Below are 15,048 nucleotides of genomic sequence, written 5' to 3' on the forward strand. Positions count from 1 at the left end.
GTATATGGACGTAGAGCCTTATCCAGTCTAGGGATGCTTTCTGTCCTGACTCAGAAAGCACAAGGCAAGACTTATTCCTCCTCTGTCAAAAATCCTTATCCTCACTAACTTATCAAATGCATGAAATCTTTTACTCTGGGCCTGCCTAATGCTTGAAGCAAGTTCAGATGTGAACAGACACAGAGTAAAGAAACTCTGCCGTTATATGAGCAATTTCCTCTGAACATGAAAATTATCAGCAGTTCATACTTGATTTAGAAGTTTTACATGCATCATAATTACGGCATTTGGGTTCTCTGGACTGAGTTTCAATTGTCTTGGATGACATAGGATTTGCACGATTTATTTGAATCATATCAGATTACATTTCCTTTTTTAAAATTACATGAACATCTCCAGACACTGCTCAAATCCCTACCTGGTGAACATCCAAGTCATCTACTCGAACTACCACACAGCTGGATCGAAGCCGGTTCCAGGGAGGGTGCCGGAGTCGTGGCAAACTTGTGGGAGGTACACGGCCTTTCTCTAAGGGACTCTTCTGAGGACTCAATGAAGTATCTGTGGGGATGAACCGGCAGAACCAGCAGGGTTTTATTCACCTCCTTTTCAGCGAACTGCACTATGAATACCAACATACATGTGCTTACAGAGCAGAATTAACAGCCCCAAAATTAGAAACAGATGGGCACAGCTAGGCAGGAAAAAAAATTAGGACTTTTGAAGGAAGAACACTGAAAGATAAGTATGGTCTGTAGCAAGAGAACGCATTCTTCAGCCAGACTTCAAGTATTTAATTTACTCCTTATATACTCACTTACAGAGAAATTCAATAAATAAGCTAGGAAAAAGTGATGACTATAGTCTGTTTGTTCTTGCTGCAGTGTTACACCCATATGACAGCCACTTTCCTTCACCATTATATTTACGATTTTTAGTGTGGTATGGATTTCTGCACCAACAAATCAGCCTGCTAAGCTGTGGGGAGGTAACTAGAGATATTGCTGGATGGAACAAAATTGTTACCATCTCCTGCTTTACTAGGAGTTTTATCAAATACCATTACCTGGTTTCTTTTTGAAGGGGGAAAGTGGAGTCCTGGCAAAGGCAGGGTCTGTTTGTTCATAAAGCTTCTCAATCTTGCTTTGAAATTCACTGACCAACTTCTTTGCCCACTGTCCCCGTGTTTCCATTGCTTCACTGTACCGCACCCAATGCTTGCAGGCATCTCCTGCATGAAAGCAAACATCCTGGATTTAAAAATGAGGTTCCTGAATCCACGTAACCCTCCTGTGTCCCTCAATGTATGCAAATCTGTACAGCATTCCTCTTTATTGATACCACATCTGGAATATGTAATATGCAGCATACTAAGAGCTCGTCAAACAAGCACAGGCTTTCATACAACAGAGCTGGTCCTACCAGCAAGTGTTCCAAATTCAAGTGTTGTGAAGAATGCCAAGGTCACTTTTCCTTGATTCTTCAGTGAATCACAAACAGATTTTCTCCTGGGATACATCCTATAAGCCTTCCAAATTGATTAGGCACATGTAAGAACCAGATTCAGAGCTTAAGCAACCGAAAAGGAATCCAAAGTGTCAAGTTTATGTCTTTACAACAGACAGCAACTTATTTCTCTCTTTGTCCTCTGTTCTGCCAGCCGACCAACAGATAAATTAGATTAACCCTGCCCATGAAGATTTAAGTCCCAAGTCCTTTCTGTAGCCTTTCTTCCAGTCCTGGCTGAAATCATATCGCATCACTGTTCTTCAAATCCTTTTTTATCCCCCCCCTCCTCAAGTTGGGAGGTCACACGTTCCCCTACCTGCCCTGTGGAAAGGATAATAGTCAAAAGCCATCCTTCTGAAGGTCAGCTGCATGGCACCTCCCAGCATCCCATGCTTCAAAGTACCTGTGGAAAGCAGAACAAAGAAAACCATGATCAGCTCTTTAACCCAAGTCCTGGTCCAGGAGAATTCAGAACAACATTGCTTTGATTGCCACCACTGGTTGATTGTCATTGTGGCTAGTATTAGGGTATCATCTTTTAGAAAGCTGTATCAAGATCTTGTCCTAGGCAAGGAAAACTGAATGTAATAGGCCAACAGTTTATAATGTAAGAACCAGACCTAGAATCTCAAATACCAAGATGCAAGATCCCATTGCTTCCCAGGCCCACTATAATAGCCAGCACTTGTGTTTCCAACACTTGCTGGTAGGGCCAGTGAAATAAAGGCAACAAAACTGAGCTAAGATGTTGATAACAGCAGCTCAGGAGACAGCGATACACAGACTAATTCAAAAATATCTGGAACAGCGATGGATGTGGGTAGGAGAATTTTTTTTTCTTTTTTAAAGGGAAGATGTGTGAAAACTAACAGTACAACTTGGATCAGAGATGGCTGTGCAGAGAGAGAGAGGGGGGTACATTTGCCACAAAAGAGAAAAAAAGTACTTAGAAGTATATCTCAGTAGGGGGGAGCTAGGCGTAAAACAGACATTAGTTAGCAAAGCCTTGCTTGAAAAGAACATGGGAGGCAGGGGAATGGTCTGTCAAAGGTGGCAAAGAATCCATATAGCTATGCTACTGTGAACGACCTGAACACTGTCAAAACAAACATTTTCTCACCAAGTGGAACGATCACAGTTTATTCCCATTGCTCAATACCAGATTGTTGCTAGACCATATCCTCTATCACTTCAACTAGGTCATGGGCAACCACATCCACTGATGGACTTCCCTATTTGTCCCATGGTGCCAAGAAAGATTTTCCAATATTTAGTTCAGACATACAGAACTGATCTCTCCATCAGCCTGAACAACTGCCTATTGCCTCATTGGGAAACAATAATGTGAAAGATGCTTGTTTTCAAGAAGAAAATCCTCCTTCAAGACAGAAAATTGATGACTGGATTAATGTTTTCCTCTTGCAGTGTCCTCCTGATACTGCTCTCAGTTACCTGACTCTCGAGTGTGGCTGTCATCACAGATATGCAGATCCAAGCGTGAAATGAGGAGGTGGTATGATGACTCTTTCATGTCATGCTTCTCAAAGTATTGACCAATGCTACTTGCATTCGGGCTGACTCCGAACGGCTGAGACCAGGACTGTTGGGTACTTGGAGGAGGTGGTGTGATCTATGAGAGAGAGACAAGCTTGGTAAGAACTAAAAGAAATAATAAAAAAAAAAAAACGGAGAGAGGCTATAATGGAATTAAAAACTACTCATGCAATCTTCCAGACTGCAAGGCATCAATCTGTAGAAATTGAATTGGGAGTTCAGAAATATGGATCCTTTTCTATTTTCTCATGAGCAAAACTCTTTCTCTGTGGTTCTGCCTCCTCTACATCAAGCTACCGTTCACTTATCTCAAAATACAGTTTAAGACTCCTGGACAAAAAGGGCTAAGTATTCCTGATCCCCCCTTCTAGGTAATCTCACTGCACTACGTGCACAGCTCTCCTTCCCCAGAGCTTCCACCACCGGCAGCGATATTCCTCTTTGCTCAACCTTGCCTGTGAAAACATCTTTTGTCCTCTGCCCTATGTATTTATTCTGTGACATTCTTCAAACAATTACTCAGCGCAGCATTTTGAAAACAAAGAAAGTGGTAAGGGAAGTTCAAGGTTACTGGCAGAAGCAGCTGTTTTAAGGTTCTCATAGACTGCTAGGCTATATGCGAACCAAAGAACAACTGCAAAATTCAAGAGCTCTCTCCAGAGTATTAGTAAGAAAAAAAGAAACCCAAACAACAACAGTGAAATTGAATGCAAATGTTTTCCCCTGAGCATCGCTGCTCACTATGGTCTTATGTCATAATTTATTATACCAGAGTCCCTTCTCCCAGGCCTATGCATATTGTCATTCAGAGGCAGAAAAGATTATTTCTAGAACATGTTTATTGCTTGTTACCAAATCAAATCCTCATGGGACCCTTTGCAACTTTCCATGTGCCAGGCAAAACTAGAAAGCCATGCAACTTAACACTACTTCACCCCCACTCCCATCAGACAGAATCTAGACAGAATGACTATGTATGAACATTCTCTAATGCTTATTGGCAATGAACCCAACTCCTTTGGTCACTTCATTACCCAATAAAAGCCCACAGTCCATGCAATGCTGACCTGATGCCAGGTAAGCCTACCGGTTCCCATCAGGGAGATGTTCTATGAGAAGGACCAGATGCCACACAAACAGAAACAGACTCTTTCACCTTGTCTTATCCTTTTTCCTGGCAGAGCAACATCCAAATCATGACTCACTCACCTGTACAGACTCTGGTACTAAGCTCTTCCTCTGCTGGGCAGACTTCTCCATGGCTTCACTCAGAGACTCTGCATATTTCATCATCGCTTTCAGCTGAGAGTCTGTCAGCACCCAGAGTAGATCATCAAGGAGAAACATCAGTTTAGATGCCATCACATTGCAATCTTTGGTCTGAAACAGCAAGGAGGAGTCATGGACTTCAAGAATTGCAACCATATACATACATTCTTCATAATACATAGAAGCTGTAGCAGAAACAAGGGATGCTGCTCTGAAACTCATCTGAGAGATAAGTTAACTTCTCTGGTGGATGTCCACAGTACCTCCCCTCTGAGAAGGAAAGCAGTCAAAGCTTCCTCCTCTTTAGGAGGAAAATGGCCCACTGTTGTTTTTGTTTTTTTTTTTTAAAAAAAAAAAAAGAAAAAGAAAAAACCCAGATGGTTTGATTTTTTTTTTTTTGTTATCATCACATATCCAATGACAGCAAAAAATAAGGCTACCAGGCCTTAATCTCCCAGTAAAGAGATGACAGCTCTCCTTGGGATGTTCGAATTGATTTAAAAAACTTGCTCCATACATGTTATCCTCCCCTGGGAAATAAACTGCTTTGACATTTGGTAAGAACACAGCTGTCTCCAACAGAAAACACAGAGCGATATAGCAGCTTGGGCTCAACATTTGTGAAGGAAAAGAACGGTTGCTGAGGAACGTGGGAGGAAATATGCATCATCACTGCACCAGGCAGGGAGACTGTATCCTGCAAAGCATGGAGGAAACCCTCACCCTTCTCTTGAGAGAGATCTGGATCCTCCCCTGGTTGGTAATGAGTCTGAGAGGAGTAGTAACAGGATCCTGATCGCCATTGTCAGTGGCATCTGCTTCTATCCGAAGTGTCTGCCAGGTGAGCTCTTTGAATGTCAAAACCTACCCAGAAGGAAAAAAATAGGAAAATGCTGAGATTTTCAACAACTTCGAGGATCAGAAGACGAGGAATGAAACAAGGCCACAGAAAATAACTTGACGCATTTTTCTTCTGTGATCCCAGTACAAAACCAAAATCATGTCCCAAGTAACATCCAACCCTCTTTCTGACACTGAGTTTAAAACGAGACAAATCACAAAGGCATTCTGAGCTTCTCCAGTTTCATTCTCTCAGATCAGAAGAGCTCAGAGAAAGCCCTGAACACAAGTCAGCCCTCAGCCACCCTGTTCCAGCAAACAATACGCAAGCTCACCAAAGCTCCCTGCCGTCATTGTATGAGAATTCAGACAACAGCCTGATTACCCCAGAGGACTGGGGTAGCACGAGTGCCGTTCTTCTGTGCATGTTATGACAGGCAACATAAGATGACTCTTTACCTCTCCTCTCTGTGGATCAGTAATGCGGGTGAGTCGCAAGTCACTCTGTTGCCAGTTTGGGTTGACACTGTAGCCTTGGAGCTGCCATAGCTCAAAAGAAGCATGAAAGGCCTTGGAGTGAATCTTGATGGTGATGGAATTGACAACAATAAACATCCCCTCCACGACCTTTTCAGCAAAGCCATATTCACTGCAAAGAGAAGATCTCTCAAAGTCACCACCTGCTACGATAAAAGGCCTGGTAGAGGTAAGGATACATACAGAGAGACTCCAAGGTTTATAAGCAATATTAGAGCCACTTAAACCTGAATGTGGAGAGGCCAGTGGTTAACCATCAAGAACAATGGCACGTCAGAAAGAAACCACAGGGCTCAGGGTCTGACCTTTGACCTGCAGCAAGAGCAATGGGAGACTGTCCATTGGGAGGCCGAGGCTCTTCGCATGTTCGCATCTCTACCTCCACTTTATCCAGGTACTGTAAAGACAGAACATGGGAATGATAAATGCAAGACCAAGACTCAAGCTCAGCCTTCCTGCCTTAGGTCCGAGACTCTAGGGCAGGCATAAACAAGCTCTGGTGTCTTGTGCCTCTCCAAGAGTCTCACATGTTAAAGCTCTCACACCATCAGTGCCAGGATCATTGGGTAATCTGAATCCCCAGAAGTTGGTGGAAAACAAACAACAAAAACCAGGCACAAGGTTGCCCTAGACTTCACTGAGAGCCCAGCCCAGCTCCATCCTGCAGTGAAATGTGGGTCTCGTGGGAGGTCACTCATCACGAAACAGGACTATTCTCAGAACTCCCCTTCCCCTATGTGCTAAGGGCCTAGAGGATTTAGGTCAAATGAAAGTTTGAATATGCACTTCAAAGTTTCCCATCGCAGAATTTTTCTGAAGTAAAGGAATAAAAACAATGAACAAGAGAGGAAACATTACCAGGCAGATTGGGTGTGTTTTCAACTTTGTCCACTGGATCTGAAACAATAAAGTTGAGGTTACAAGTGTTATCTTTGCATTGGAAAGTTTTGGAAATTGCAGGGAACTATTCGAGCCCAAAGTTCTCTGAGAAATGACCACAGTGACAATCCATCATGTCTCACCAAATCCAGGTCAAACAGGCTCACATAGACAAGTGAAAAGACATTCCAGCCACCAGACGTATAAATCCAGCTTAGCTTTTGGATCTCATATATCATCATGAGCAACAGATACTCTGCAGATCACATTCTGATTTTTCATATTCCTTTATGAAGAACATACTTGTCCTTAAAGAGTTTACAATTAATTGCTGCTATTACTGGAAGTCAGGTAACTCTTTTGACAACTGTGCACAAACCAAAAAGATTCATTTTATTTTCTTACAGCAACACTTATTCTGCAGTTCTAGTAGGAGGGAGAACAAATGTTTGTTACTAAATTAAGCAGATCTGACTCTAAAAACAGACCAGATCAGATGAGCAAGACAGGCTCATTTTTATTGTCACTTGGCAGAGTAGAGCCATATTTCTTTTATAGCAAGTCTCTTTGATATACTAAAAACTTTTGCATTCACGTAATGCAACTATGGTTAGTACCAACTGAGATTAAATGATCTGGCATTTCGTATCAGCTGAAAAAAAGAGAACTCATTTTTTTGCTCGATGAGAAAGAATTTGTAAGAGGAGATCAGTGTGTAAAAGTGCAACTGGAAGTGCTTGCACAATTTGAGTGATTATGCATGTAAATGGATAACTGTGGGCACAAAGGCTGACTGAGCGCAGAGCGTGCAGCTTTTCACATGTGCTATTCAAGCATTTCTTACAAACTGCATTTTCAACAATTAAGACTTCAGTTCAATTTATTTTTACAATACCCTACAGCATAATTAGGCTTTCAGAGAACTGCACTCCATTTCTCTCTGCTTCCTATTCCTGTTGGAGGTCTGTGTAATTTCTTTAGCATCAAAAAAAAATAAGTCAGCATGGATGAAGGAAGACACAGGAAACTCCTCCACTATCAAAATAGCAGGGAACGACCAAACAGAGTCAAAGTGTCACGGAGGTGATGAAAAGGGAATGATTATTCTCTATTTCTTCCAATAACAGTGTGAGGAGGTTATCAATGAAAACTAGTATACGCAGGGTTGATACAAGCAAAAGCAGATGCAGTTAAACTCTGAGATTCTTTGCCACAGCACGGTCTGGGTATTAAATGAGCAAGTGGGTCAAATTCCTGGAAATTCACCAGTGGCAATTAACTACAAAGACCTCACTGCTGGCTTAACAAGTCACCTGAAGGTGAGGAAGGACCACAGCACACTTTTTCTGTGCTCTCTCAGCATCTTCTACCATCTGCTGCTGGCCACCATCAGGGGCAGAGTGCTTGGCAAAGCCAGCCACAGCAGGTTGCACCAAAGGCTATCTCATAGCATTCAGTTAGCAAACCTCACACCTGAAGCATAGGGTTTGAGATGTGTGGATCAAATCACATCATGATTCTTCATCAGAAACTCCTAAGTGACAAACAGAAGTTGCCAATGGCAGGCCTCATCTGCCTCTGGGGACACAAGTGCAGCCTCCTCTGCTCACCCTGATAGATGCCTTGTTACAGTAGACCCGAGTGATGGCAAGCCAGGTGGGCAGCTCCAGCACATTCTGCAGCACCTCTTCATCCAGCTCCAGGTTGGTGAGCTGCCCCTGCCCTTTCAGAGTGCTCAGGTTGATTTTGTCTGGAGAGAGATTCTTGGTAAACCTACAAGAGAAGAAAGAGGAGACTCTAAAAACAACCCCCAGCAAAGCTGAGGCTAGAGGAGCCTTTAAGAGAGCTATTTTAAGTATAAAAATCTGTGTGCTGTTTTGTTAAATCCTTTCTGACATTTTTAAACCCAGGGCATGTTGGTTGCTCCAGAAAAAAATATCTTTACACTTTGACATTTGAAGGACTCCTTTGTTTGTTTGGGGTTTATTTGTTTGTTTGTTTTAAATCAAATTTGAGAAACTGAAAAGTCCTTCTAAAGCATTGGGAACCTGGAAACCAGCAAAATTGCCCTAGGACAAAAACAAATAAAAGAAAAGCAGGTCAGCAATTTTACTCACCCCAGAAGTGCTGTATCAGTGGTGAAAAGTTTAATTATCAAGATTCTTTTTGAAGTTTTTGACACAGGAAAGTAAAAGATCATTAATAAATCACTTTTACAGCTTTCTCTTTAAACACCAGTCTCACAACCCAGCCTGCTCTTTGGTCAGCAGGTCCAAGCATGCAACCTAACTCCCCTCCCCAGTGACCAGGCCAAGGTCCTGTCCTCCTCTCCTTTTGGTAACCAGCTGCTGCTGCTCTCTCTGGTTGCAATTCCTCCTCCCAAATACTTCTGTTGTTTCCACCTCCCTTGTATGCAGTCTAGTATCTTCAGATCCTTCACGTATCTGAGATTTAAACACAATGGATGAAACGATTTCAGCGGGACCGCTCAAGAGCGGTGTATTCTGGGGCAAATCTGAAGACCTCTGAGTTCATTTAAACCACCGTGGCCCCTAAGGAACCAGAAGGGCCAGTTTAGAGGGCACTAGACCACAGAGCCTGTTTGAGTGTCAGCAATACCTCACCGGGACAGCCATCTCCATCGAGCAACCCTTCTGTGCAGAAGAGGCCACCACCAAGGGAGCAAGGCAGCTCACACCAGGACACTCTGCAGTCACAGGATTCAAAGCTGAAGACTTCCTGCCAAACAACTTAAGCCCCAGCTTCAGTAGTGGGTATTCCACACATTCCTCCATGCTAATGCTAATTCTAATTCTGCACAGTGGTCCAGAAAGTGGAAGAGAAAGAAAGACCCTATTGTCAGCGTAAGCAGGATTAGGCTCACAGTTAGTCACACGCTGCCATTCTCTCCCCTCTCCTGCACCAGCAGTGTGGGCTACTTCTCTGTAAAAGGCACAAAGGGCATCTTGAACAAAGTCATTGCTAAAAGAGGGGAGAGGAGGAGGAACCAGAGCTACACTGCCAGAATGGCAGCTGAATTGGCCACCACAGGAGCACAAGGTGTAGTACAAAACTGGCTGAGACGCCATAGCAGCTGCTGGTCAGTCAGCCCAGGGCTTCTTGGGGCAAAAGTGCCTTTCCAAAGCAAACGTTTCGTTAGGAGAAAGTCTGATGGATGGCAAAGAGCCACTGATGTCAACCCTACGTTACTGATGCAGCAAATCCTGAAAGAGGAGGGTGACACAAACAGCTGTGAGTTCGCCTACTACTGCTTTTTACCTTGATCCCTGCCACTGTAGTCTTCTGCCACCACAGAAGCCCGAGTCAGGCATTTACTGCGTCATGCTGTCACCTCCCTACCCTAAGCCGAAGGTACACACTGACAGCTGATTAAAGGCCAAGTTTACAACACACCTGTCAGCATCTCAGGCTGACACGTTCACTTTAAACTTGCTACTCCCTTTAACCGGAGGCCCTCTTGTTTAAACACACCCAGGAAGGCGGCCAAGTTCAACACTGCCTCTCAGCATCTGTACAAAGAAATAACATATTCCAGAGTGAGCTACAGCAGCTGCTCCGCTGGCGGGGAGATGCAGGGATACGCTGAGTATCTATCTGTAAGATTTGCACTTGGAGTCCTGTTGTGAGCACCCACAATCTCAGACACTGCTGAAAATTAGACCAAATACCTCCAGAGGCAATACATGAGCATCCTTGACTTGCATTAGAGATCCAGCTCGGCTGAAAGCTGTTGTAATCATGTCCACTCAGAATTGGATACTAACAATAAAACAAACACAACCTGAACAGGTAGGTAATAAAGAACACTTGGCAGTGTTAAGCTCACACACTGCTGTGGGCAGTGATCAGCTTACAGGTGGGGAGAGGCTGAGGCACAGAGCAGCTTTCTCACACTCGTAAGGAAGGCAAGGATCAAACCACAGGCTTTTCAAATCCTCATCCTGGGCTAAGCATGCTTAGATAGGCAAGCTGCTTTCAGCTGGTAATGCAGAAGAAAAACATAAGGACACATCTAAACCAGGGCATTACTTTTATTTAGTGTGTATGTGCATCAAAAAAACTGCAACATAATAAAAGGACGGTAAAGCTGTGAAACAAGACACTGGTGGAGAGCAGTATGAAACATGATATAGCTAAAACCAAATAACTATTTGTAATCATCTGCAGGGAAAGGCTGCAGTGATCCTGCTGAACAGGTAAGAACACCACCAGTGCTACCAGGCTCTATTGAAGACTCCTTTCCATGAGGCATTCTCGATGCACTCAAATGTGCCATTCCACACCTGAAGGAGAGGTTACAGACCCCACCAATGATGGGACAACAGAAGCTGCAAGTTTTGTAAATAAAAAGTCTAAAACTGAAATAAATTCTCTCTTTTAAACCACAGGGTCAAAATTCCTGAAGGATGTGCCCATTACCAAGTCCCCCTGCTCTCAGTTTCTCCCCCTGTAAAGGAATCAGAGTTCTTCAAATGGAATAATCTTCAAATTCAAGACATTTTGACACATGTAATGCACGTAAGATGGGGCTTACAAGAGTAAAACAGATGAAGTGTGCCTGTGAACTCAGGAGTTCATAGATGCCAAATCTTCATTACTTCTTGAAAGAAACTGCTTTGGTCACTGCCAGGGAAAGGAAAAAGCAGTGAGAGCAGATAATTTTAGACGTTTGTTGGCAGACTCACTCCATTCATACTCATCAACAGTAACACTTTTGGCAGCATGGATTGCTGGCTTAGAGAAAAGTGAATGAAAATGGTAGCTATTAGGAAAACTGACAGTGTGGAGTATTTGCACTTTTTTTTTTTTTCAACTCTAACAGACATCACATAGCACTAAGCCAGTAAACTCAAAGGACAGCACTCCTTTTGAGCTTGCCAGGATTACCATGACAAAAGTAAAAACAGAAAACCTTTTTCTGTCTTCTATAGAATTGTCACTGCAGAGTCACAAGGGCATTTTGCATCTGTGTAAACTTACAGGAGAATTTATGCATACACACTAACAATACCATGAGCAACATTTTATCTCTGAACGTGTTTGCCAGCCAGAAGCTGGTCTGCTGCACCATAGCCAAATGGACCACCAGGGCCACCAGCACCCACAGAAAGCCTTCAAGTGACTAAAAAGGTCTTGCTGCATTCACAGCCGAGAGTGGGAAATACAAGCTAGAAGCTTCTAACAGCTATAAGCTAGGGAAGTCCCACTAGGTCAAGTCTCTTTCTTAGCTCAGTGGTTAGCAGAGAAGTTTTCCCTATGGTGCATTTCCTACTGTTTCTTGCCACTTTAGATGACACAAGTGTTAGGGCTCTCAATCAACATTCATAAGGAGCAGACAGATACAGTCATTAACAGTGCTATCCTAATTTCAGAGCAGACTGAATGTCTCATGCTAAGATGCTAGCAACACCAAGATGATTTAAACCTCCATGTCTTCTCAGGATTTGGCCTAAAAGAATGATGTTCTTTAAGAAACCCTCAGCTTTCTTGGGTGGTTTCCGAGATCATGATTTGATTTGCTCTGAAGCCTCATGTCAGGTTTTAGATGGGGAAGGCACAGGTTTGTCAGTCTATTTGCTCAAACATCACATCGAATATATATTAAAAAAATGATGTCACTACCAAAAGAAGGACTGCCCGATTCATCATCTTGTATATCCAGAGACCACAAACTTACTGATTGCAAGAGGGAGACTGGCCAAATCTGATTTCTGGCCTGAAGCCAGGCTATAATCATAAATAATAAATTTATGTTCACATTTGTAGCTGTCTGGCCACACTGTCTCCAACCGAGCAAATACACAGACAGATAATGTCAGGAGAAGATGTCTGAAATCATAAAACTTCTTTTCAGATCCATCTCTCTCATTACCTTGCTGCCACATGGTGCAAGAACCCTCTCATCAGTAGCTTCATACACTCAAACTAGATTTTCTGCCTCAGTTTCTTCTGCAGTTATTCAGTAATCATTGTCTATTGTACGTAATCACTACCTACAGCTAAACACATTTCTTTCTATTAATATCTTTGTTACTATGGTTATCATATGCGAGAACTAATTAGCAGTACATCAGTGACCTTGATTTTACTTAATGAGAAGCATCATCTATTGGCAGAAGCTTGCAATACTAGCCACAGTTGCAGATAGCAGATGGAAAAATACTCAAAACACAAGCCAGGAAGGGGATAACTTGTCAGCTGCAAGCTGAAAACAGACAAGCAACTTTAAGGGCTCCAGGGAAGCTGCTGCAGACAAGGTTCATGCCTTCCTAAGGGTAACAGCAAGGGAAGAGTTGAAGATTTTCTGCTTCAATTTGCAAGACAAATATGTAATCTAAGCAACTAAGGCAGAAGCACAGAAATTAGGGGTGGAGGGAAACCCAACTATATTCTGGCCAATGCAGATTTGCTCCTTACCCAAAGTCTTTCTCAGAGCCTTGTCCAGTTAGGTTTTGGACAGGCCATTTAATAGGATTTCCCTCTTCCTTGGGAAGATCTTCCACAATCCAAAAATCTCTGTGATAGGACGTTTCCCCTCATACTAAACCTTCTTATCTCAGGAGTCAAAGAACATGTTTACTTGGAAAAGACAGTTCATGACTAGTACAGGAAAAGGTCAGTGACTTCCAAGTACAGGAAAACTTTCAAGGAAGACAGCAGCAGAAGTTTTAACTGCAAGATATGCGCCTGGGAATGAACTGAAATATAACTCTGGAGGAAATAAAACTGGTCAAGTCATCAAAACTTCTGCAAAAAGGGAAGAAATAGCTGCCTTGAAGACATGTAGGAAGAAGAAGTAAAAACCCTTTCAGGAAGAAAAGCCATTTCACATACTCAAGCTTTTGGTAGAACTGTGGAGCAATCTGCCTGGTGAGCACACACAGTACTACTCAAGATTGAGAGATTCAGAATTGCAGACAAGGAAGAAAAACACACTGAATTAGCAGAAGACAAGACTAATTTATGCACAGGATTAGACAGTATCTAATACCAGCCTAGTTGATATCATACCAACTTAGTACAGAGCCATTTAGAATTTAATGGTATCTGATCAATACCAAACTAACCAATTGTTTAGAAGATAGAAAGCACCACATCTTATTATTGAAAATCATCTCCATAACTCCAGCTCTACGCTGCATACAGTACTGGTGTACCCTAGATATACTGTTAGGGAATAATATTTTCCTTCGTGGACAAAGAGGTCCCAATGCAATAAGCCTGATGACTTCACCCTACTTAAGTTACACAACAAACTGTAGATGTTACAATGTAACCTGGTAACAGCCTTTAGCACTACACTGGTAGGCTCCTTATCAGGGTGGATTTAAGTATACATATACCACTGGTGGCTTTAAATTATCAGCTTTCTGTTTTTCCAAGCTTCAACTACATTGAATAAAAGGCTGGGCCACTCAACCACCCAAATCCAAATGTGGTTTAACATGCGCCACAAAACATCTTTATGAGTAATCAGTTGTCTTGGCTCCAAGTTATCTATTGCAATACAACATGGCTAAGGTAGAAAAACGTAGAAATTCAATGCAAAGTCAAATTTGCAGAAGAAAGATCAACATTTCCAAACAGATCGGGAATAAGACTAAACTATTGCTCAAAGCAGGAATGTCATCTCACTCCTCCCTGAAGTCTGCACTCACTTACTTAGGCCCCTAAGGACACTTTCTTGTCCCAAAGAGAAATGACTTTTAAGCACTCCAAATACTGGAAAACTGCAAAGGCTCCAGAGTAGGTGCACTTCTTGTACCCAAGACACCAACTGTCAACTAATTTGGTACTAGATGACCTGTAAAGCAACACAAACTAACCTGAAAGGAAAAGAGGCTGTGTTTTTGGCAGGGGTTGAACTCCTCACTGAGGAACTGTTCTACTATTTCTAGCTCATCAGCTGGAAGCTCAGTAAAGTTTAAATGCCAGCTGCCCCACGCTCTGAAATCTGGAACACAAACCCTCGTCAGCTGCCAGGGAATTTCCCAAGACTAAACCTCAAGCAAATAACACACGAAAGAAAACTAGGAAGAAACATATAAATAAATGAACTAGTTGGAAGCCCCACTTCTCAGATTTTAAGAAATTAATTGCCCTGTGATCCAATCTGCATTTTTGTTTCCAACCTGCAGAAAATAACAGGTTATTGCATAATTCAGACACAACTGAGCAGCTGCAGAGGAGATAAGAGCTCAAGGAGTCTGGGAGAAATACAACAAGCAGAGAAGAGTCATGTTTAACAGCCCCTTTTCCTGACCCATCACTTCATCTGAAGGGTAGCTGTGGTGCGGAGAGGTTCCATGTGGCCAGCACAAGGCTCCGAAAAACCCAGCAGCTGATGTGAGGACATATCCAGCCACATTTTCCTCCTGAGCTACTGAAGGGCAATTTATTTTTGCTGCAACAAGAGTCTATTTAGCATTCCAGAAACGG

At 42.7% G+C, this 15,048-nt stretch overlaps 1 protein-coding gene across 1 annotated transcript in view; it reads right to left on the bottom strand.

The window, feature by feature from the left end:
- BLTP3A (bridge-like lipid transfer protein family member 3A) overlaps positions 1-15,048 on the bottom strand; it is a gene marked incomplete at its 5' end in the record, with an annotated part of 34,983 nt that overhangs the window by 13,293 nt on the left and 6,642 nt on the right. The window contains 10 exons of the mRNA XM_082494648.1: positions 419-561; positions 1,067-1,231; positions 1,826-1,912; positions 2,962-3,139; positions 4,273-4,443; positions 5,056-5,196; positions 5,632-5,821; positions 6,015-6,106; positions 6,568-6,606; positions 8,199-8,361. Coding sequence (XP_082350774.1) covers positions 419-561; positions 1,067-1,231; positions 1,826-1,912; positions 2,962-3,139; positions 4,273-4,443; positions 5,056-5,196; positions 5,632-5,821; positions 6,015-6,106; positions 6,568-6,606; positions 8,199-8,361 — 1,369 coding nt within the window. The remainder of the gene's footprint in view (positions 1-418; positions 562-1,066; positions 1,232-1,825; positions 1,913-2,961; positions 3,140-4,272; positions 4,444-5,055; positions 5,197-5,631; positions 5,822-6,014; positions 6,107-6,567; positions 6,607-8,198; positions 8,362-15,048) is intronic.

Source organism: Vanellus vanellus (assembly GCF_965231255.1).
Source record: "Vanellus vanellus genome assembly, chromosome: 23".
NCBI classification, from domain to species: domain Eukaryota; kingdom Metazoa; phylum Chordata; class Aves; order Charadriiformes; family Charadriidae; genus Vanellus; species Vanellus vanellus.